The 25,606-nt window shown below is 38.1% G+C and overlaps 1 protein-coding gene across 4 annotated transcripts in view; it reads left to right on the top strand.

Annotated features, from left to right (window-relative positions):
- Positions 1 to 25,606, top strand: part of CDC14A (cell division cycle 14A) — a 168,378-nt gene that overhangs the window by 6,361 nt on the left and 136,411 nt on the right. For all 4 annotated transcript variants that reach the window (XM_033199722.1, XM_033199724.1, XM_033199723.1 and 1 more), the window contains exon 3: positions 17,470 to 17,545. In XM_033199722.1, the coding sequence (XP_033055613.1) occupies positions 17,470 to 17,545 (76 nt within the window). The remainder of the gene's footprint in view (positions 1 to 17,469; positions 17,546 to 25,606) is intronic.

The following is a 25,606-nucleotide window of genomic DNA, read 5'->3' as shown; positions in this document are numbered from 1 at the left end:
ACTTTTTGTGTGGCTAAAAAGTTAGTGAAATCAAATATATTAATTGTTATGACATCTGTGTGCCCCTCCTAGTGCTGGTCATGGGTGTAGGGTTGGATGTTAATGGCATAGAAAGCTAGTTTGCTGGGAAGGATAGTGTATAGGGTCTTCATTTTCAGCCTGTCCATTGTCATTTCTTCTCTTTTTGAGTTTTGAAGGAAAGGTATTGAAAATACAGGAAAGAGCTCTTTAGGGAGAAACTCTAGGGACTGAATATTAAGCAGTTTCTGAAGTGACTTAAAGGATTTCACCAAATGTTTTAGCATGTTAAGAATGAGCAGCCTCTAATGAGAAATAATTAGCTACATGGAAGATTTAAATAATTTAAAACATTCAATTTTCATTTAAACTTAATTAAAGCAGCCTGATATTAATGTATCCAGGAAGTTTTGGATAAATAATTTATAGAAAAATGATTTCTTTTATCTTGTCTATAGCATAGTTTTGAGTTAAAATGTGAACATAGAACATTTTTGAGAGAAGTATGGAAAAACTACTCTTGCCTAGAAATATTTGTGGGAATGAGTATTTAGGTTAGAGGTAGGTCAGGAGAAACCCTTTTGGTTTTTAAATTTTTATTTCAAATTAAATGTGTAGCAAGTAGGATAATGTAATGGAAGGTTGAATGCCACTTAAGCATATACACACATACACATATATATGATCTTTGTAATTTCACTTTTGGGGGGTGTAATTTTGCCTTTTTTTTTTTTTTCCTATCAGTGCGCTACCAAAAAGAAAGAGAGGAAAGAAATTGAGTTAATTGTAGGACATGTGAAAACGAAAGAAGCCCAGTTTTTATAAGCCTAAGATAACTGCTTTTGTAGACTGTCTGGTGAAATGTTCTGGCTGCTTACCTGGTGTAACTTAACGTGAATTTTTTTTTTTTATGGTGTTCTCCAAAAAAACCCTCAGAAAACTGTTTAGTTTTTAAAAGATGGCAGTTTATAGTTTCTTCCCCCCTTTTTCTTCTCTTCATCCAAACCTTAGAAAAGTAAAATTGTTCAGGGCTGCTTTTTTTCACCTTCTTTTTTTTTTTTTTTGAGTTGGAGTCTCGCTCTGTTGCCCAGGCTGGAGTGCAGTGGTGTGATCTCGGCTCACTACAACCTCCGCCTCCTGGGTTCAACCGATCCTTGTGCCTCAGCTTCCTGAGTAGCTGGGATTACAGGCACGCACGACCACACCCAGCTTTTTTTTTTTTTTTTTTTTTGTATTTTTAGAAGAGATGGGGTTTCACCATGTTGGCCAGGATAGTCTTGATCTCCTGACCTTGTGAACTGCCTGCCTCAGCCTCCCAAAGTGCTGGGATTACGGGCGTGAACCACCGTGCCTAGCCTTTTTCACCTTCTGTTTTGAGCATATGACAGCCAATGTTATGATGTAGTATATGTTAAGAGGAAGTAGATATATCTGTGTACATTCACAGTTAGTTCTTTTTTTTTTTTTTTTGAGACAGTCTTGCTCTGTCACCCAGGCTGGAGTGCAGTGGGGCAATCTCGGCTCACTGCAACCTCCACCTCCTGGGTTCAAGCGATTCATCCACCTCAGCCTCCCAAATAGCTGGGATTATGGGTGCATGCCACCATGCCTCGCTAATTTTTGTATTTTTTGTAGAGACAGGGTTTCACCATGTGGGCCAGGCTGGTCTTGAACTCCTGGCCTTAAATGATCTGCCTGCCGCGGCCTCCCAAAGTGCTGGGATTACAGGCATGAGCCACTGCGCCTGGCCCACAGTTCTTAATTCTGTAATCCAGGGGAATCAAATTTACCTTCTAGATACTGATTTATTTAAATATCTGCTGTTTTGACCTCTTAGGCGTTCGGTGTACAGTTGATCTCTAATCTTCATAATGATAAATTATTACTCCATTCTTTCAGTTTGCTTGAGATAAGGCTGTGAAAACATGAAATTTAGCCAAGGTGCTAAGGCGAGTTATCTTAACAGGGGTAGTCGTAATCATGCAGCCTGAGAGAGAGCTCCAAGTGGGCTGCAGGAGATCCCAGTGGGGAGCTGTCAGCCTTCCAAGTTCTTTCTGGCCAGGTCACCACAGGGCAGCTTCATTATTTTGTTTGAAGTAGATTCCTAAGACATCAGATGTTCTCATTTGTAAGTTCATAAACACATTCCCAAGCCAGAAGTAAATGACTTTTACTTAGCCACAGCTCAGTACACCTTTGTGCTTAAAAAACAAAACAAAACAAAAAAAACACCAAAAAACAAAAACAAGAACAAAAACCTGAAAAACAAAAACACAAAAAAGCCTTACAAAACTCTTGACACATTTTTATGGGAAGTGAAAAGCATAACTTAAAATTTCATAAGTGGTTGAAAATTGCTATACAAGAAACTTAGTATTTTGATGGGATAGATTTTGATGCAGAACACTGCGCTAATGCTTTGGAGATATGTATATGTAAAGAACGAAGTGGAAACACATACAGTGCAGGATAATACATGACCAAAACTGCAAATGTATGTGTTAGGAGTTCAAGAAAGGAAGAGATGATTGCTACCCAGGGTGATAAGAACTGAGCTAGTTTTTGAAGGGTGTATAATAGCAAAGAGTACATTTTATGATCTCTCTGAAGACCAGTACTACCTGTTTTTGCTCACCATTATGTCCCAACACCTAGCACTGTGCCTGGCGTAGATATGGGGCTCTAGTAATTTTAGTTGAATGAATGAATGAGTGAGTGAGTGAATGAGGAAGAAAGGAAAGAAAAAGATTTCAGGCAGAGTCCGGAGAAAAGGCACAAGAAGTGTTTGGGAATAGCAAGATTCTATTAGAGGAGGTGTAGTAATATTTGAGTGGAGAGGAGTGACAGGTCACAGCAGCAGTCACTTAGTTGGGGACTGGATTGTGGAAAACTGTTTGCATGTCAGTAAGTTGTGCTTGCTTGCAAATGACAGAGAGTGACCAGGGCTCTACTTTAGGACGAGTGCTGCCATCGCTCGAAGGTGGGGTCAGTTAGGCTATGGCAGAATTGCATTAGGGTTGTAGCAGTGGGGAACAGAAAGGCCAGATGGGGAGAGGCTAGAAAGAATCGACTGACTGGATTTGGGACTGACCAGATGAGGGTAGGGAGGAGGAAGCAAAGTTCAATTCAAAGTTTCTGGCTTGGGTGACTGGGAGAGAGTGAACCTTTAAATAGGTGAGGTATGTAAATCAGAAGGAAACTGCCTTTTTGCTATTCTGTTTTGCTTTGAGGATTGGAGATAGGAAGTAAAAAGGGGATCATTATAATGGAGTCTTTGTCTTTTGTGATCTTTAAGCAGAAAATAGACCGTGCCTGTCCTGGATATTTAAAATGTGGGGAGGTAAGTGGCACAACTGATCTCAAGTTCCTTTCTGGCTTTGTGATTTGAGCTGAATTTTTTATACTTAATTGTGAAATTCATTGTGTCTTAGAAAGATTTTTTTTTTAATTTTTCAAAGAATATTGCTTTTCTACAATGAAGAAATTCAAACCTACAGTACTATAAATTTTTAATTGGCATAATTTTGTATATGCAGTTTTAAATGCTAATATTTTTAAATCATACATGAGCATTGTAAACCAATGCCATTTTTCAAAATCACCATAAATGTCTGTATGTTAATAATATTTCAGGGAAAGGATATACCATACTGTATTGAACATTTTCCTCTCTTTGGTCATTTTGGTTGTTTCATTTACTTAAAATGTCTTGTCATTTTAAGTTGTTCCAATTCACATTACTGAGGCAAAGTAGAGCTGTGAATAATTCTTTTTAAAGCTTTAGTTTCAATTTACTTAAAAAAAAGTGGTTTGTTTTAATCAATGAAATACTTCCAGGAGCACCAAAGAATTTTATGTAGATTGAGAGTCATCAAAAATATTGCTCTATTTATTCAAGATATATGGCATTCCCATATCTCACCCAGGAAGATTAACAATAGGGACACGTGAGTGGGTTAAGGAGCAGAAAGTTTAATAGGCAGAAGAAAGGAGAGAGGAGAGCAGCTCTCTCTCTCTCGTGAGACAGAGGAGTCCAAAAGGGAAAGGCGGGTCTGCAGCTGACCGCAACAGGTTTTATAGTCTGGCTTGGGGAAGCGGTGTCTGATTTACATAGGGCCCATAGATTGGTTCAACCAGGTGTGACGTTTACGTAGTGGGCGGGGAAGGTTGGTCACTCCACCCCAATCTCATTATGCAAGTGGACTTTCCACTCGGCTAGTGCCATCTTGTCTGCTGCTCACTGTACATGTGGCTGGCAAAAAGAGAAGATGGAGCTGCCATTTTGAACATGCTTAGTCCCAGGTAGTAATATTCCTACTGGCACAACTGCCGACATTCACCTGTGCAAGTTTCCAGCTTGCTTGTTTACGTGCAGCTCTATTTTACAGGCTGCTCTTTGTTAGAAGAGAAAATGATTTTACGTCTGCTTTTCATTAAAAGGAAAACCTTACTGAGGTCTCCCGTACCCTCACTACCTGCCTAATTTCTTTTTAACTCCTATATCAAAAACATCTGGTAAATCATCACAATTATTTGTTTTTGACAGTGAATTCCTTTATAAGAAATACTTTGTGTAAACTATAAATTTGAATAAGATATCTCCTTTGTTGTTAATTTAATTTTTTGGTCTTAAATATGTTCATATCCCAGTGACAAATTGAAGAATTTGCCAGTTTAGACTTTTTTTTTTTTAAATAAAATTTAGTTTTCTTTTGGGAACCGGAAAAGGTAGTTTATTTCAAATTTGGTCCCCATGATTGATGTACTTTAATACATTTGTTCAGTTTTGTGTGTCTGGAAATGTGGCATTTCAGTGAGACAACTTCTACAGAGAATTGGAAAATTACATTCTGAAATATCAAAGTTTTATACTTTAAATAATTTATGGAAACCTTTCTAAAATGAATATACATTTCTACCTTCTTAAGGAATTTTACTGGCCAGGCCCAGTGGCTCACGCCTGTAATTCCACGCTTTAGGAGGCCAAGGTGGGCAGATCGCTCGAGCAACATGCTGAAACCCTGTCTCTACAAAAAATACAAAAATTAGCCAGGCATGTTCCACATGCCTGTAGTCCCAGCTCCTCTGGAGGCTGAGGTGGGAGGATCACTTGAGCTCAGGGGGTCGAGGCTTCAGTGAGCCATGAGCGTGCCACTGCACTCAGCCTGGGTGACAGATCAAGACCCTGTCACACACAAAAAATAATTTATTGATCGCAATTTACTTTTTTTCTGTCATACACAGACTTCATCATTATGGATGATCATCATTTTTATTTTTTATTTTTGAGATAGAGTCTCGCTGTGTTTGCCAGGCTGGAGTGCAGTGGTGCAATCTCAGCTTACTGCAACCTCTGCCTCCCAGGTTCAAGTGATTCTCCTGCCTCAGACTCCCGAGTAGCTGGGACTACAGATGCACGCCACCATGCCCGGCTAATTTTTGTATTTTGTTTTTTTAGTAGAGACAGAGTTTCACCATGTTCACCAGGAGGGTCTCAATCTCTTGACCTCGTGATCCACCTGCCTCGGCCTCCCAAAATGCTGGGGTTACAGGCATGATCCGTTGCCCCCGGCCCTGTGATCCTCACCACAACTTTTAGAGTAATTATTTTCCTTTTAAGAGCCTCAGTCACTTTATGAAATGTGAGGGTTAGCCTTTTATGTATGGGAGAATCACTCATCATTCTGTTTTCTAACAAAGCTTTGCATGTACTGGCTGTATAGCTCTCCTGCCTTCAGTACTAGCCTTTGAATAATGGGGTTAATTTATACTGCTGAGAATGTTTCTGTGGGAGTGAATTTTAATTTTCCCAGTGCATTCCTGAAGAAGTCTTTTGTTTTCATTAATCTGAGTCTCGAAGGGAGTTTTTATTAATTGAGTTTCTCTAACGAGGGATGTTAGAATTACAGACCCCGATACTGAAAGGGTTCTTGATACCATCTGGTCTGTTGTTTGACTTTAAGGCGAAGTGAAAGCACTCACCCATTTTACAGAAACAGCAGCTGACACCTGACCTGACTGGTATTTGCCTCGGGTTAAGACGGTAATAAGTGGAGAATGGTTCCTTACACTCTGGTGTTGTAAACCTGAACTTTCTTAGAAACCTGGACAGTACATCAAGGGACAGGATTAATAGTTGGTATTGGAGTTCTCTCCTTCCTTTATGAGCTCAACAAATGTCAAACTTCTTGCAGAGGAGTAAGTAATATGGATGTCAAGTTTCCTAATACATGTAGCTGCTTTCTAGTCTGTGGGTTTGCTTTCTGGCTGTGCAGAAAACAGTGAATTTCAGGGAAGAAGCTGTGTTCTTTTCCTTCCCCAAAGAGGAGACACCCTAAGGGAAATGTCTTCTGTACCCAGACCCAATGCACTGAGAGGACAGATAGAACAGAGTACATCAAATAGGACAAGTAGACCTTGAGAAACATTTGAACAGTTGAATGGGTTTGTCCAATAAGGATAACTAGAGTCGTAGACTCTGTAGACTCTATATAATGGCTAGAACTGTGATATATGATGTTACATAAGAGCTGGAAAGAACGTTAGGAGCCATCTAATTCAGTGGCTTCATTTGATAGATGAGGATGTGGGGTCCCAGAGAGGCTGCGACACCAGCTTAGGGACATTGAGTGACCAAATTGGGACTGGAACCTTTTGGCACCCAGTGATCTTTAGTTCTACATGAGATTGCTTCATGCGTGGGAAGCTTGTTAGATGTGCAGCCACTCTTCCCCAAGAAGTTGGCATCAGTGTGACTGTGGGTGGTTATGCTAAAGGGCTTGAGCAAAAAGACTAGTGCCCTCATCTGAGGTTGGTATTCATTGTGCTTTAGGACCTTTTTAAAATGTGATCGTTATGAATTCAGCCATAATGATCACATCTCATACAGAAACTTTATCATCTGACTGGAGGGGTGCTGATAGTATTCTAGTGATAGGGAAACTGTTAGGTAATGTGTAGCCCAGAGGCATTGCTCATCAGTTTCAACAAAATTTTACACACACACATGCACACACATGCACGCGCACATACACACACGATCTCATTGTGTTTTGGAGGATACCGCTATCTTAGCATTTATCACATTGTAATAATATCTTTACCTGTCTTCTCAGTAGATAGTGAGCTCCTTGTGGATAGGGACTGGTGACCAATAGGCTTTTAGTAACTATTTGAGTGAGCAAGTGAATGAAGAGAAAAAAATGTCAGCAGTGCTGGTAAAACATTGAAAGGTTGGCATGCCTTATAGTGATCTGATAGAATTTATTCATCCTATTTTTAAAGCAGTTAATTTTTTTTGTATTGCAAGTACTCTGTGATGAATATGCTAACTTGTAATGCCTTGCTCAGAATAGGTAGTCATAAATCTTGTAGAATAAATGGGTAATTCTTAGAATGTAGCTTATCTTTTTGCTGAGGAGTTGGGAATTTTCACATGAAGCTTCTAATGTATGGAATAAGGTATAACAATACTTCAAACGATGATTCCTCTGGGAATTGATTCACTTAAATTATAGTTTATTAGAAAAACCGAAGACAAAATAATGGTACATCATAAACTTCGTAAATCTTGTGAGAAGAGATACACATGTTGAGTACGACAGCAAGGCTTCTAGGCCTAGCTTTTATGTCCCTTCAAATTTGTAGGACCAGCACCTATGGGGTGGTGGGTGATCCTACCCTTGTGAACGTTTGCTGTGATACTTGGGCTCCTGTTTCTTTGTTCTCCTGGTAAGGAGATGAACCTCCTTCCTCCTTCACTTGCATGACTCCAAATGCTCCAATTCTTTTAGTTTCTTTCCTGTCAAAACAGAAAAGGGTTTGATTGTAGCTATTTACACTTAGTGAATAAAAGATGGATGGACCGATTTTCACTTAATAGTTCATGAGTTCATTCTAGGCCTTGACTAATAATTTGCCAACCTTCTTAGAAGAAATCTGCAAATAGGTATAGAGAATCATTTGTTCATTTGTTCATTCATTTGGAGATGAAGCCATGGGTACTCTCAAATAATAAAATGTCCATGTTTTTCCCTGGCCACATGAGACCAAGAGACTCCTCCCCTCTGCCAAGACAAAGTGGGGACCCTTGCTTGGCTGTGGCTCTGGAGGCCTTTTCCTAGGAAATGCCAGGGTGGAGAAGACTCTGTCCATTGTCATTAACTTCAAGTTTAGGAGCGCACTCAACCCTCAGATTTCTGAATAGTCTCTGAAGCGCTTATTTCTACCATCTCCTCCCTTTTCACTATCCCCGGGTTGATGACCTTCCATTTCTCCTCTTCCACCCTGCTTTTGTTCTAAGCTGCCCAAATAGATGTAGTTTTACTTTCTAGCACATTTGACTCATTTTAATTGATTATCAATTAATTTTTATATTGAATTTCCCTCTAGCTAATAGTATGTATTATTAGTATGTTTTCATTTTTCCCTCAACTCTGGTGAAGAAAGTTCTTACAAAGGAGCATGTTGTTGGAAGATGTCTTCTTTATTCACAGTATTTCATTATACCAAAGTTGGTGATAACCCAGCATGGTGTGAACAACTATCAGCAATTTTTCAATGATCTTGACATTAAAAAATGTATTTATTAATAGTAAGCTTGAAAACTATATGTGTAAGACTATATTATTTTAAATACATAAATGGTTTTATTAGTGTATTGTATCAAATGACCTTAAGATAAGATAGAGCTTGTTGGCTTTATATTTCTCTGTGACAATTCTGACTTTTGAAGACTTGTTCAAAATTATTCTTGGTTGTGCAAAACTTTTGACTGAATTTTTTTAGTGTAACTTGAAGCTCATCCATTTTTTTGTGGGATATAAAGGCTGGCCCACTGAGTTTCAACATACTGTGGGGTGGGAAGTCCTCTGGGTTTGGATTGCTTATTGTTTTTCTACCTTTAACCTGAGACTCTTGCCAAAAAAGAGGCATAACTACTTCATTGTTGCTATCTTTGGACAGCAGCCTGCTCTTAAAACAGCCTGTCTTTTTGAGAGACAGTGAAGGAGGGTGGGAACTAGATCCTCACCTATTTTTCCATTCTCTCCTGTTCTAAGTTCCAACTGGTTTTTTGGAAATATGACCCTCTTGAACAAAACAGGGTAAAAATTACCAGGGCCTAATCTCACTGTTGGGAAATAACTGGGCCCTTGTAGGGAAAGGATATTGTCTTCAAACATTTTATCTATACTTCGTTTATGGTACTTGGTCATTTCTTTTATCTTTTATAGTTATTTTGATATGTCTTTTCATCTTGATCAGTATTGTCCATCAGTGCAGATCATTGTTGAATTCTGTAACCATTAGCTACATGTGGCTTTTGAACACATTTGAAATAATTGAAGAATTTTTAATTTGTTTCACCTTAATTTAAATTTAAATAGCCATGACTAGTGGCTACCATGTTGGAGAGTACAGATCAACTTAAGGATGATGTTTGTATTTGATGTACTTTCTCCTGTGTTATTGTAGTATACCAATTTTATTTCCTGGTGTTTGGTGAAATAGGTTCATATGTGAACCATATTGCTTTCAAAAGTACACGTGGCTAAGCCATTCTGATTGTTAGAAATTGTACATCTTTGAATTTGAGATTGAAGTTGGTTCGTAATGATTAGTATGAAACTAGAATTTGATGACTTGAATTCTTTTGTAAAAAATTTCAACTTTTATTTTAGATTCAGGAGTATATGTGCAGGTTTGTATACAAGCATATTTTGTGATGCTAAGGTTTGGGGTATAAATGATCCTGTCACCCAGGTAGTGAGCATAGTTCCCAATAGTTAGTTTTTCAACACTTTACTCCCTTCTTCCCTCCCCACTTCAGTACTCCTTCTTATCTATTGTTGTCATCTTTTTGTCCGTGAGTACTCAGTTATGGACTTCCCACTTATAAATGAGAACATGCAGTATTTGGTTTTCTGTTCCTGCATTGATTCATTTAGGATAATAGCCTCCAGCAGCATCCATGTTGCTGCGAAGGTGGAATGATTTCTTTTCTTTTGGATATATACCCAGTAATGGGATTGTTGGGATTGCTGGGTTGACTTTTTAACAGTAGCCATTCTGACTGGTGTGAGAGGGTGTCTCATTGTGGTTTTGATTGGTGTTTCTCTGATGATTGGTGATGTTGATCATTTTTTCATATATTAGGTGCTTGTATTTCTTCTTTTGAGACATGTCTGTTCATGTCTTTTGCTTATTTTTTTAATGGGACTATTTTTTGCTTGTTCAACTGTTAAATTCCTTATGGATTCTAGATATTAGACCTTTGTCAGATACATAGTTCGCAAATATTTTTTCCCCTTCTGCATGTTGTCTGTTTACTCTGTTGATAGTTTATTTTGCTATTCAGAAGCTCTTTAATTAGGTCCCACTTGTCAATGTTTGCTTTTTGAGGACTTAGTCATAAATTCTTTCCCGAGGCTGATATTTAGAATGGTGTTTCCTAGATTTTCTTGTAAAATTCTCCCTTTTTTTTTTTTTTGAGACAAGGTCTTGCTTTGTCACCTAAGTTGGAGTGCTATGGCATGATCATGGCTCCCTGCAACCTTGACCTTCTGTGCTCAAGTGATCCTCCTGCCTCAGCCTCCCAAGTAGCTAGGACTATAGGTGTATGCCACCACATCTGGCTAATTAAAAAAAAAATTTTTTTTTGGAGACAGGGTCTCATTTTGTCACCCAGGCTGGAGTGCAGTGGCACCATCAGAAGTCACTGCAGCCTCGACCTCCCACGCTCAAGCAATTCTCCTGCCTCTACGTCCCAAGCACCTGGGACTACAGGCCTACACTACCACATCCAGCTAATTTTTATATTTTTTTGGTAGAGATGGGGTTATGTTGCCCAGGCTGGTCTCGAACTCATAGGGTCAAGTGATCGGCCTGCCTCAGCCTCTCAGAGTGTTGGGATTACAGGCATGAGCCACTGCGCCCAGCCTAAAGTTTTTTTTTTTTTTGTAGGGATGGAGTCTCCCTTTGTTGCCCAGGCTAGTCTCAAACTCCTGAGCTCAAGCAGTCCTCCCACTTTGGCCTCCCAAAATGCTGTTTAATAAGCATGAGCCACGGCTCCTGGCCTCTTCTGGGATATTTAGTTAGAGATCTTACATTTAAATCTTTAATCTATCTTGAGTTAATTTTTGTGTATGATGATAGATAGGAGACCAGTTTCATTCTTTTGCATTTGTCTAGCCAGCTATCCCAGCACCATTTATTGAATAGGAAGTCCTTTCCCTATTGCTTATTTCTGTTGATTTTGTTGAAGATCAGATGGCTGTAGGTGTGCAGGTTTATTTCGGGGTTCTCTATAATGATCCATTGTTCTATGTGTCTGTTTTTGACCAGTACCATGCTGTTTTGGTTATTATAGCCTTAGACTAGAGTTTTAATTTGGGTAATGCGATACCTCCGGGTTTGTTGTTTTTGCTTATTACTTTGGCTATTTGGCCTTATTTTGGTTCCATAGGAATTTTAGAATAGTTTTTTTTCCTAATTCTGTGAAAAATGATATTGGTATTATAATAGGAATACTGTTGAAACTGTAGATTGCTTTGGGCAATATAGTGATTTTAACCATATTGTTTCTTCCAATAACAGGAGCATCGAATGTTTTTTCATTTGTGTTGTCTGTAACTTCTTTTAGCAGTGTTTTGTAGTTCTCCTTGCAGAGATCTTTCATCTTGGTTAGATGTATCCCTAGGTATTTTAGTTCTTTTGAGGTATTGTAACTGGGATTACATTTTTGATTTGGCTCTTAGCTTGAATATTATTGGTGTATGGAAATGCTACTGATTTTTGTACATTGATTTTGTATCCTGAAACCTTATTGAAGTTGTTTATCAGTTCCTGGAGTCTTTTGGCAGAGTCATTAGGATTTTCTAGGTATATCATTATATTGTCAGTGAAAAGAGATAGTGTGACTTATTTCCCTATTTGAATGCCTTTTATTTTTTCTTTGGTTGCTTGCTCTGGCTAGGACTTCTAGTACTATGTTAAATAGGAATGGTAAGAGTGGGCATCCTTGTCTTACTTCAGTTCTTAAAGGGAATGCTTCCAACTTTTGTTCATTCAGTATGATGTTGGTTGTGGGTTTGTTATAGTTGGCTCTTATTATTTTGAGGTATGTTCCTTTGATGCCCAGTTTGTTAAGGTTTTTTATCATGAACGGATGTTGGGTTTTATCAAAAGCTTTTTTTGTGTCTTTGAGATAATCACATTTTAAAAATTTTAATTCTGTTAATGTGGTGCATCACATTTATTGGTTTGCATATGCTGAACCAACCTTGCATTCCAGGAATGAAGCCTACTTCGTTGTGATGCATAAACTTTTTGAGGTGCTGCTGGATTTGGTTTGTTGAGGATTTTTGTGGATAACTTGAATTATTTTTGCTTTCTCAAAATTTGCTCAAAGTGAATTTAAAAAGCTGAAATAACCATAGCTAAAAATCTCAAATTTAACTTTAAATTCTACCAGTGTCAATATTCATATTCAAGTAGAAAAACAAGGTATATTAGTCAAAAGTTTTGCTTCGATTAACCTAAGGGTAAGAAAATCTCTTATATAGAAAAAAGGTTACCTTAATCAATACTGGTAGGTGCATATTTATATACAGGCATACCATGGAGATATTGCAGGTTTGGTTCTAGACCACTGCAATAAAGCAAATACTGCAATAAAGCAAGTCACACAAGTTTTTTTGGTTTCTCAGTACATATAAAAGTTTTGTTTATACTATACTGTGGTCTATTAAGTGTGTAATAGGATTGTGTCTAAGAAAGAAATGTATATACCTTAACTAAAAATACTTTATTGCTAAAAAATGCTAATGATCATCTGAGCCTTTAGCAAGTTGTAATCTTCTTGCTGGTGGAGGGTCTTGCCCCAGTGTGATGGTTGCTGAGTGATCAGGGTGGTGGTTGCTGAAGGTTGGGGTGGCTGTAGCAATTTCTTAAAATAAGACAGCAGTGAAATTTGCCATATTGACTGACTCTTCCTTTCATGAAAATTTTTTCTGTAGCATGAGATGCTGTTTGATAGTGTTTAACTCAAAGTAGAGCTTTCAAAATAGGAGTTATTCCTCTCAAACCCTGCTGCTACTTTATCGACTAAGTATGTGTAACATTCTAAATTTTTTGTTGTCATTTCAACAGTATTCACAGCATCTTGAACAGGAGTACATTCCATCTTAAGAAACCAGTTTCTTTGCTCATTCATGAGCAAAATGTGTGAGCATGATAAAGTTGAATGAGAAGCAACTCCTCATTCAAGTTTTATTATGAGAATTCAGCAATTAGGCTCTACTTCTAATTATGGTTATCTTGCCATTTCGACTACATCTGCAGTTACTTCCATCACTGACATCTTAAACCCCTCAGTGTTACTCATGAGGGTTGGAATCAACATCTTCCAAACTCCTGTGAATGTTAATATGTTGACCTCCTCCCATAAATCTTAAACCTTATGAACCAACCTCTGCTAACTTCATACTTTTATTCTGCAGCTTCCTTACCTCTCAGCCTTCATAGAATTGAAGATAATTAGGGCCTTGCTTTGGATGAGGCTTTGGCTTAAGGGAATGTTGTGGCTGGTTTCATCTTCTGTTCAGATCACTAAAACTTTCTCCATATTAGCAATAAAGGTATTTTGTTTTCATATCATTCATATGTTCCCTGAGGTAGCACTATTAATTTCCTTCAAGAACTTTTTCTTTACATTCACAGTTTGGCTGTTTGGATCAAGAGGCCTAGCTTTTGGCCTATCTTGGCTTTCAATACACCTTCTTCACTAAGTTTAATCATTTCTACCTTTTGATTTAAAGTGAACCATGTGCAACTTTTCCTTTTACTTGAACACTGAGAGGCCATTATAGGGTTATTAATTGGCCTAATTTCGATATTGCTGTGTCTCAGGGAATAGGGAGGTCCAAGGAGAGGGAGAGAGATGGGGGAATGGCTAGTTGGTGAAGCAGTCGGAACACATGTGACATTTATCAATTACGTTTGCCATCTTATTTGGGTACAGTTTGTGGAGACCCAAAACAATTACAGTAGTAGCATCAAAGATCACTGACCATCATAACAGATACAATAATAATGAAAATTTAGAATATTGTGAGAGTTACCAAAATGTGAAGTAGAGACATGAAGTGAGCACATGCTGTTGGAGAAATGGGACTGATAGACTTGCCTGATGCAGGGTTGCCACGGTCCTTCAATTTGTAAAAAAATGCACTATCTGTGAGCATGATAAAGTGAAGTGCAATAAAATGAGGTATGCCTATACTCTTCATTTTGGTTCTTTTCAGTTAGTTTTTGTTGACTTGTCTTGGACTGGTCAGTAAAGGGATTATAGGTATGGTTCATTTTGGATTCGTGGGTATTTTGTTTATATTTACATTACAACACTACACTGGGAACTTAAGAAATGAGTCTAGAACTTTTATTTCAGATCACTGCTGCTTTCTTTCTTTGGCATCTCTGTATTCTTCTCTTGAAGCCTGTGTACAGGGACAGCTAAATTTGGTGCCACCTGTAATGTAAATTTCAAAATATTACCGACTTGCCTAATAGGGATAAAATATACAAGTTCAGTATTCTTTATTTATCTAAGGCAAGTGGCTATTGGCAGATTTTATGTAATGTAATGACATAGTTATGATAATGTCATTTGGGTGGCAGCAAAAAAATTAAATGACTAATTCAAAGGTCTTTTGGGATGCATTTTGGAAATATGTTGATATTTAGTAAATTTGTGGTCTAGACTAACTTGAACTTAAAGCATTAATGAGCAAACTATTTCATAATGAATACTTGTTTCTGGCTTTGTATTATGTGTAGGACATTCTTCTAATCATAAGTATATGATACAGTCTCTGACAGAGAGACTAACATTGTAGTTGATTAAGTAGAATCAACACTTAAAATAATTTGCAATATTTGGTAGTATATGTAGTAGACTAAAAGAATGACTCAGATGGTAAGTTTTGAAAACTTTGAGAGAAAGGTAGTAGTGTTCCCTAGGATGACTGGAAAGGCTTCATGGAGAAGGTGGGATTTGCACTGGACTTTGAGCAAGGTAGAGGATGGCAGAAAGAAAAGGAGGACACTCTAGACAAGGAAATCAATGTGAGTAGAGGCTTAGATTAAGAATACATATGGAATATTTAGGAATAAGGAATAGACATGTTTGTTGGAATGAAGATTTCGTGTGGGACCTCTCAGGAGATAAGGCCAGCCTGGAAGCTAGGGAATGTTGTGTAAGGCTTTGATTGCTGGACCAAGGAGTTATTCTAAAGGCAGTAAGAAACCATTAAACATTTTTGAATAGTGGGAGGATATGTGGGAACTGAGACTTTATGAAGACTAATGTCTTTCTTGGAATACAGGATGAAAGGGAAGGGGAGAGAGATTTTAAAAAGTATAGGCACTTCTCAAAAGAAGACATTTATGCAGCCAACAGACACATGAAAAAATGCTCATCATCATTGGCCATCAGAGAAATGCAAATCAAAACCACAATGAAATACCATCTCACACCAGTTGGATGGCGATCACTAAAAAGTCAGGAAACAACAGGTGCTGGAGAAGATATGGTGAAATAGGAACACTTTTACACTGTTGGTGGGACTGTAAACTAGTTCAACTGTTGTGGAAGACAGTGTGGCCATTCCTCAAGGATCTAGAACTAGAAATACCATTTGATCCAGCCATCCTATTACTGGGTATACACCCAAAGGATTATAAATCATGCTGCTATAAAGACACATGCACACATATGTTTATTGTGGCACTCTTCACAATAGCAAAGACTTGGAACCAACCCAAATGTCCATCAATGATAGACTGGATTAAGAAAATGTGGCACATATACACCATGGAATACTATGCAGCCACAAAAAAGGATGAGTTCATGTCCTTTGTAGGGACATGGATGAAACTGGAAACCATCATTCTCAGCAAACTGTCGCAAGGACAGAAAACCAAAACCACATGTTCTCACTCATAGGTGGGATTGAACAATGAGATCACTTGGACACAGGAAGGGGAACATCACACACCGGGGCCTGTCATGGGGTGGGGGTAGAGGGGAAGGATAGCATTAGGAGATATACCTAATGTAAATGATGGGTTAATGGGTGCGGCACAGCAACATGGCACATGTATACATATATAACAAACGTGCGTGTTGTGCACATGTACCCTAGAACTTAAAGTATATAAAAAAAGTACAGGTGTGAGATGAAAAGGATCTGGACTTCTGCTGGCAAAATAGGAAGAGAAAGGGAAGGGATGAATTAGAGTAGTAGCTTGTTTGATATATCAGAATTAAATATTTATTTGTTGGCCTATTGTGATTGAGAGATTTAATGCCTGAGTGACTGGGAGAAGCAAAGTGTTTTTTCAGTCTGGAGGGCTGATGTGAAGGAAAGATGGGTTGAGTTTTAGATATTCTCAGTTCCAGGTGATGGAAGGGCCTGTAGATGGTGGACCCAGCAGGTAGTCGAGATGGAGAAGACTGACACTGGCTCTCAAGTGGAAGAGACATCACTTTTCCTTAGGGTCGTTAGTTGAATTCATGACGTTGGCTAAGAGAGATCTACAGATTGATGACTGTATCCTGGAGCTGTTAGGGGATGAAGAGAGCGGGAGGAGCCAGTGTGTCTTATAATACAGAAAGTTCATGGAGAACGAAAACTGAAAAAAGACCACTGGATTTAAGATACTTAAGAATTGTGAGCTATGTTTGAGTGGAATAATTGGAATCCAAAGTACACAAGTAAGTTTATGACTAAAATATATGATAAAGAAATAAAAGCAAGTAGTACAGGCCATCTACTTGTTATATTCCTGTTGGTTCTTTCCTTGCCTGTTCTTTAGTGTGTTTACTTAAATGGTCTGGCAGGCAGATAAAAGGAGGTGGAACTTAAAACTGTCCAATTAGTTCCTTTTTTTTTTTTTTTGAGATGGAGTTTCACTCTTGTTGTCTAGGCTGGAGTGCAGTGGTGCGATCTCTGGCTCACCGTAACCTCCACCTCCTGGGTTCCAGCGATTCTCCTGCCTCAGCCTCCCGTGTAGCTAGGATTACAGGCAGGTGCCCCCGCTTCTGGCTAATTTTTTATTTTTAGTAGAGACGGCGTTTCTCCATGTTGGTCAGGCTGGTCTCGAACACCTGACCTCAGGCAATCTGCCTGCCCTGGCTTCCCAAAGTGTTGGGATTACAGGCGTGAGCCACCGTGCCCAGCCACTAGTTCCCTGTTAAAATAGAGACTACTTAGAGTAACTAGAGGGCATTAGGATGAAAGCATTAGTTATTTGGATTATACCATAGATCAGATTAGTTATAAGATAATTGAAATTTGATTGTAAATTTAATGAAATTAAAGATGAACATTGATGTTACTGAAAGTTGTACTTTTACTAAATATTAACTTTTTTGTTTTTCTTGTATCTTAGTTTCTATGCAGATTTTGGACCGCTGAACTTGGCAATGGTGTACAGATATTGCTGCAAACTAAACAAGAAACTAAAAGTGAGTATTGTAGTGATATTTGGAATTTGGAGTTAAAATATTTGAACCATAGGCTCTGCTCAGTGGGGTTGGTGTACATGCAATATTTAATTTAGGCAGATGATCTTGATCTCTGGAAATTTATGTGAGTAGTTCACCTGGAATTTGGAAGTGATCCTCCTGATTATACCACAAAGGACATGCTAACCTCTTTCAGTTTTCAGAATGAGTTGCAATATGAGCTGAATGAAGTCACTGGAATAGTGATCTAAGAAAGAAAGCACAAATCCTTTTAGGCTGTTGTTAATGAGTCTATCAAATTCCCTCCTAGGATAATTTTTCTGAAACTTTCAGATATGCCTGTAGACCCTGTTTCCAAGTGATGAAAAGGGCTCATCATGGCTGGAGCTGTGTGCATAACATTTTCTGTTTGGTCAAGATTGAAATTTTTTGCATGTTTCTTAAATGTTCTGTGTGGTTAACAGCCAAGTGAGATTGATGAACCAGCAGTGACAGAGAATGGAATTTTACCTGAGATGATAGCATTCTGGTCATACATTTAGTATTCATCTATATTTTTGATTTCACATGGGTGTCTGGTTTCATTTTCTGTACTTTTATGTGGATTTTGACATGTGGCTTTTTTTTTTCTTCTTCAAGCATATGAGGAAACTCATCTATATACCTAGTTTTAGTGAACTTATTTTATCACACAGAAAGCAATATGTATCTCTTTGTTTTCCAATTTCTAAATGAAGATCTTAACGATTTCAGTTTGAAAGACAAAATGCTATACAGCAGACTCTTAAGGGTAAATAATAAATTATAATGCTCAGATATTTTACTCTTTCTGCTGGGTAAAATGTTACTAGTGTTACATAGTGCAATGCCTCGGACATGTTAACTGCTCTGTGATTGTCTTTTGATTTGATTGGTTTTTAAAGAACTTAGGTATAAAAAGCAGTCGGATGGAGAATTTCCTGTAGAATATGTTGTATCCTTATGAATTTGAAGTTTTGCCATTGATTTCAAAGTGAGAGGTGGACATGGAATTATACCAAAAAGAATCAAAAATCATATAACATATTAGGTTGGTGCAAAAGCAGTTGTGGTTTTTACAATTACTTTTAATGTTAAAAACCACAATTACTTTTGAACCAACCCAATAAAATCTGTTTTACTCAACTTTTATAGGAATTAACTTATAAAGTTGTCTGACTTGAAAAGATACATGTAAATTCCTTTAATTAAGCCAGATCTGTTTTTCAGAAAAGAAACCAGTATTTTAGAAAGTAAAATAGAGGTTTTTGCAATCACCAAGGAAGTAAATAATATCCTTTTTAAATAAAATGAACTTTTAATGGCTGAATAAACAAGAAAAGAAAATTAATAAATAATGGAAGTCTATTTTTTTCTTTTGAAGACCAAGGAATTTCTTTGCTGTCTTGATTAGTCATTAGTATGTAGTTGGAATGAATTGGGTGTTATAATTAATCTGGGAACTGAGTACTATCTAGGGTAGCCAAAGAGAAAGGAGTCATTATCAGGAAAGTAAAATCACTAGTGTGACTCAGTGCTCTACTCATAGCAGTTGCACAAGATTAGATGGGTTGAGTTGAGACTATTTTTTTCTACCATTTCCTACACTGAACAGTATGGTAAGTGTATGTATGTAAACTTGTTTCTATTTGCTTTCATTTATAGTGCTTTGTTTCAACATTATGGAAGTTTAATAAAGTTTAAACTTTATTAAAACTCCACTTGGTTCATTTTAGTGGTAAGGTAATCTGTTGGATGTCTGGAATGACATATGTAGCTTTAGGACAATTAATGGGCACTGTATTACTTGCTGAATGATTGCATTTTAAAAACTTAAATGTTGGTAAGTCGTGAGTTATCTCAATGAAGCATACTAAATAGAATCTCTAATTAGGAGAAAAAGATTTACTGTACCAATCCAAAGTTGGAATTGCTTCAGTTTTGTGGAATCTTTGTTTCTTCATCTGTGAAACAGGAATTATAGAACTGTCACGGGGTGGTGGTTAGTATTGTATTAGAAAATATATGTGTCTTAGTCTGTTTTGCCTTGCTACAAAGAGAATACCAGAGGCTAGGCAATTTATATATAAAGAAAAGAGTTTTATTTTGCTCACGGTTCCACAGGCTTTGTACATGAAGTATGGCACCAATATCTGCTTCTGGTGAGTCCCTCAGGAAGCTTTCACTCAAGGCAGAAGGTGAAGGGGAACAGTCATGTCATATGACGAGAGAGGGAGCAAGGGAGAGGGGAGGGAGGTGCCACACTCTTTTTAACAACCAAATCTTGGGGGAACTAAGAGTGAAAACTCACTCAATCCCCTCAGAATGGCACTGAGCCGTTCATAAGGGATCTGCTCCCATGACCCAAGGCCCCACCTCTTAACACTGGGGATCACATGAGATTTGCACAGGACAGATATCCAAAGTGTATCAATATGTAAAAGCTTTGTACATTTTAAAGTCCTATACATAATAAAGTTACCAGTGTAACATTTGTGAATTCTGATAGGGAATATAATAAAGACAGTTCTTCTACAAAATTGATGAACACCTGCCTCTCAGCCTTAAAGCTATTGTTTCTATATGGGAAAGCTGTCCAATATAATTTTAGGAATCTAAATGACCATTTAGGCAAGACTCAGAAAGGGAGGCCTGGGAAAGGTGTGTGACTTGCCCAATGCAGCAGGTAAAGTCAGTGCTAGATTTCATGGCTCTCGACTGCATTTTTCCTGTCCTTCTTTCCACCTTCGGTAGCAACCATAGCCTCTGGTTTAAAGTCACCCTTTGTTCACTCTTCGCATTGCCCCAGCTACCTCACCTTGTTCCACGCTGACTTTGAGTCTTCTCTGCCTCTTTCATTCCTGTAAGTGTTAGGGCCATTCTGTCTGCTTCACTTCCAGGAACCCAGACTCCAGATTCTCCCCTTTGGAAAATGCCTTTGTTACTCACCTTGCACATTCTGTCCCTCTCACACTACTGGGATTGCTAGACTTTCAGTCTCCCTGTTCTCTCAGTCCACTGGCATCCTGCTGATGTCTCTTGCCTGCAGCCTATGGTCACTTACTTCAGTAAGGTCTTGGGTACTTCGCTTTCTTGTCTTTCTGCCTTGTCAGCTCTCACCCTTGGTGTCTTCCCAGTGGATGATTTCATGCACTAATTTACTGGGAAGCAGCAGTACCCTTGCCACTCTCAGCCTTGCACTTTACTCTGCCATACCAGCTGTTCCATGCATTTGCTCATGAAGACCAGTCTGACTGGGATGCCCTTACCCTCTGGCTTGATAGTTCTTCATTCTTTAATACTTTGTCCAGCCACTACCTTTTAGGAAGCATCTTCCTGTCCTTTTGGACTGGATTGAGGGTGCCTCCCTTGTTTTCCCATAATTCTCTGTGCAGCTCTCTATCCTTGATGAATTGTGATGACCTGTTTGCACCTGTCATTCTCGCTAGACTCTGACCTCCTAGAGGGTGGGACGTGGAGGATATAATATATGTTTGTGTTCTCAGTGCCCAGTGCAGGGACAACAGACACACAGAGAAGTCTTTTGACTTTGTCATGATCCCCTTTATTTGCAGATCCCCCTTTCTCCTTTTGCTTCCAGAGGTTGCAGAAGAAGAGCCGGCCTCCATCCTTCCTGTGCGCTGATTTCTTAGCCCTTTCTTATCTCACTTTTGCCTTCCCTACTCTACTGAAACTGCTCTAATAGCATCTTAAATGCCGAATCTGATGGCATTTGCTGGATCCTCAAACTCCTTTACTTCTCTGAGTAATTTCACACTGTGTTAACCAGTAACAACTTCTTAGAATTCTTCTCTTGTGTGATTTCCCAATTTTAGGCACATTTCATTTTTTAGTCTGGAAATTTTTATTCCTTCCAAGAAAGCTTGTATGATTTTTCTTCCTTATTCTATGCTTTATATAGATAGGTAATATTTTGCTGCACATTTTATTCCAATCCCAAATTTCTCATTTTTGAAATGAGAAGGTATTTTTTTCCAGTTGATGATTTGAGGTGGTGATTTATCACTATTTTTGTGTGTATGTGTCCGTACACATTCTATTCCCAATGGCCTTATTTTAATTATGTCAATTAGAATGGAAAATTATTCCATCAAATATATGCTTAGATTAAAAATCCAAACATAAAGGGCATCATCACCAACAAAAAACCTGCTGCTTATTTAAACTGCTTTAAAAAATTGTCAGTACTAGGATTGAAGCAGTAATAGGTTACTTTTTGGTATTCCCCCTAGGATAGGGCAAGCAATCAACAGAGGGAAGATGCATTGAAGTGAGAACAGTTTGTTAAACTGTGTATGTTATTTAATGTTAAATGTCATCAATGATTGATAGGCTAGAGCTGGAATTATTATTCTGGTAATTCAAGGGATCCATAAACCCTTGAAATTATATGTACAATTTTGTATGCATTTACATTTTTCTTCTGGGAAGATTCATGACTTTTCTTCAGGTTCTCAGAGGGATCCTTGACACAGACAATGCTAAGAACACTGGGCTAACATCTTCTGAAAAAGAAGACTTTACTAACAAAAGACAAAGTTGTGGTATTTTGAAAAAACTGAATACCTTCCTCAATCTATTCTTTTTTTTTTTTTTTTTTTTGAGATGGGGTCTTACTGTGTCACCTGGGTTGGAGTGCAGTGGTGTGGTCATAGCTCACTGCAGCCTCAAACTCCTGGGCTTAGATGATTCTCCCACTTCAGTCAACTGACTAACTGGAACTATAGGTGTGCACTGCTGTACCCCACCCAGCTAACTTTTTTTTTTTTTTTCCAGTTTTTGTAGAGGTAGGGACACACTACGTTGATAAGGCTGGTCTTGAACTTCTGGGCTTAAGCTATTCTCCTGCCTCAGCCTCCCAAAGTGGTGGGATTACAGGCATGAGCCACTGTGCTTGGCCATCAATACAGTTTTAATTATTGATTTCATTTTCCTCTGAGAAAAATAAAACCTCAGCTTGGAGAAAAAAAATCTCTAGAAAAGGGGGACATTTTCTAGGGCAGTGCTTTTTTTTTTTTTAATACCTGCTGTTATGAATCAACAGGATAATTACAGTAATCTTGAGGACTGTTTTAAAAAAGGATTAAGGGAATATTCCCTTACACAGAAATGTAATTTTAAATTTACAAAACATCCCACATAGCCCTTTCAGGGTAAAAGGGGAAGGGGGTGGTCATGATGAAACCAATGATTATATTGAAGCATTGGAAGTATCTGGCAGATGGTGGGGCTTAGGGAATGTCCTTGTTGCTGAATGAATCAGTGCCATAATCCTATCCTGGAAACCAGGCACCTGCCCCATATCAGGTGGTTATATACACAAGAACTCTTTTGATATAATGACTAGACCACCCTATTATAACTACAAAAACATGCTGAGATTTCTTCATGTGGTTCTCATCTGTTTCTAGCTCATGGGTTTGTAGGGAAGAAAAGCAAGCTACATTCTGGAGATAGTTCATGTAGTTTAAAGAGGTTCTAGGGGCTCCAGAGCAATATCATCTCCCATGGGAGCGAGCCTAAACAGAGTTTGCAAGGCAAGAACCACTTATGCCTGTTAGGAATCCTCAGGCAGGAAGAACCCCGTTTATAGAGAATCCCACATGCCTTCAATGATTGATTATTAACACGATCAAATCATCTTTATGAGGAACTTTTCTCTGACATTTTGACTTCTGCTTTAATCAACTGTGCTATTTCGTTAATGAGATGTATTGGGTTTGTAACAAAATGGGCCACACAGAGACACCTTTTTCTTTTTAAAGGAATGATTCAATCTATTTCATCTTGGCACTAAATAAAACCATAAACCATATTTTGTTTTGTACAGCCAAAGAACATTTTCCAGAGTATTCCTTTCCTGAGAAAGTTGGAGGTAAAACTTGTAAAGGTCATGGCTGCTCACAGGAAGACCTGCTCATTTTATTGCTTTTGCAGTGAGATGAACACTGATTGCTATGGAGATGCTGATTGCTGCGGCCATTACTGGTCTAGCCTAGCCACCTGTAAGAGAATGATGCCTTGGTCATTGCAGTCTCTGTGCTGTGATCTCCTTAATGTGACCGTGATCATTGACAGAACTTGCATGTTTAGGAGGTGCATGGGCTTTATTTTTATTAAACAGCATCTTATCCAGGCTGCACTAATGTCTTCCTTAGCTCAGTCAGACTGATTCATACAGCTTAATTAAATACAGCGTTCTAACCAAATAACTTGAAGATTTTACTTTTCTGTGTTTCTTTAAATTGACCATTAACTCTTTTTTTTCTTTTTGCCTTTGGCTTTGAGCCTAATTGTATCACTTTTTGTTATTGAATGGTTAAGTAGTTTGTGCTCTACTGACTGAAGCTGAACAAGTGCATGATTTGTGTTTGTTGCCATAATCCGAGCATAGCCTGAGCTATTTGTTATTTGTGCAGCTTGTCATTATTTTTTCTCTCTCCAAGTTGCTGTGGCTTGTGTTTTGCAGGGTGTTATCCCACTAGAATATAACCTTTCACATAGCTTTTCTTTCCAAGATGGAAAATGTCTGGGGTCAATACCCTTATCTTAATTTGTATTGTTCTATCATAGCAGTCATTGTACTTTGGTTTATAAGTACATTTAGTATTTATGATATACACTTATGATTTACATAACAGGGGCAAAACTTTGACTCTCAGGTAAGCAATACAGAAATTTCTGTAGGTTTGATTATGTTAATTGATAGATAGTCAATACTAAATTCCACCTTTTATCTACTATTTTTTTGCCTTATTAAATGAAACACTTACTGTACCTGTAATTAGTATCATTTTATTGGTCCTTGTGTGCTGTAAATGCATCCCTATACAGTTATTCTCCTCTGTAATAAACCTTGGCCAATATTTTGCATTAAATATTCATTAGCCTTTGAGGTTAGAGAGTGGGTTTCTTCTCCCCTTGTCACTGCATTGCTCAGCAAAGTGTTTGACACACAACAGCTGCTCATTTTATGCTGCTGGAACCCATAGAATCTTCTTCAGCAGCAGTATGATGGCACCCAGATTTAGCAAATTGGTCACCTGTGGCCTGCATTCTGTCCACAGACATGTTTTCTTGAGCATAAACACTGTTTAAAAAACTTTAATTCATAGTCAATATCTGCAGTTTATGAAAGCTTCCATTTTGACTTTTTTGAAATATTGCAGTATCTGACCATTCTGCACCCAGATTCCCTCACGAGCACAGGTTGGAGCTCAGTGCGCTTTGGATAGGGAATGCTTTTCTTGTTTACCAGCTGCCCCACTTCAGATTCTTGGCACCTGAGAACGTCTGAATTTGGAACCTCTGGAATAATGACATTTAAGGCAGCTTAATTATGGAATCATTAAAGGGACTTGTTCCTAAAGTGTTATCACCTGGAATGCATGAATTTACAAATTGTAATAAGGTTTGCTGAGGAATCTGGGGAAATGTGTTTTTTGTAAAATGCTTTTAAAAGGCTTATTGCATGATTTAGAATTCCTTTTTAAGAGAATGTTGAGTTCTTTGGGGACAACTTGACCAGATGGACAGTGTTTTAGCTTCCATATAAAAGATTCCCATTGGTGGAACCAGGTACATGTTTAGGTAGTGCTTCTCCAAAATTTAGCCATTTCTTAGAGTAGTGGATTTCAATGTGTGATGTCTGGACCAACAGTGTCAGCATTACTGGAAAACCTGTTAGAAATGTAAATTCTCAGGCCCTACTGAATCGGAAATTCTGGAGGTGAGACCCAACAATCTGTGTTTTATTATATAAGCCCTGTAGGTGATTCTGAACCAATCTGTTAAAAGAATGAAATACAATACAATAATAATATGATACGATTTAGAGTTAGATTTAATTATTTCTGAAAAATCTTAGTACTATTGACCAATTCAACCTGAGAATTATTTAAATTCTGAAGCATGAAACTTGTTATGGCCTCACAATTAAGATTTAGACAAATTATCAGGCTCAGTGAGAAAGTTCTGGATTGATCCTGCTTATTACTCTTGCCATGTAAATGTTCCTCAAAG

This window comes from Trachypithecus francoisi, unplaced genomic scaffold, assembly GCF_009764315.1.
Source record: "Trachypithecus francoisi isolate TF-2019V2 unplaced genomic scaffold, Tfra_2.0 Lachesis_group5, whole genome shotgun sequence".
In the NCBI taxonomy this organism is placed as follows: domain Eukaryota; kingdom Metazoa; phylum Chordata; class Mammalia; order Primates; family Cercopithecidae; genus Trachypithecus; species Trachypithecus francoisi.
The sequence above is the reverse complement of the archived record's forward strand: the minus strand, read 5'-3'. Positions and strand labels throughout refer to the sequence as shown.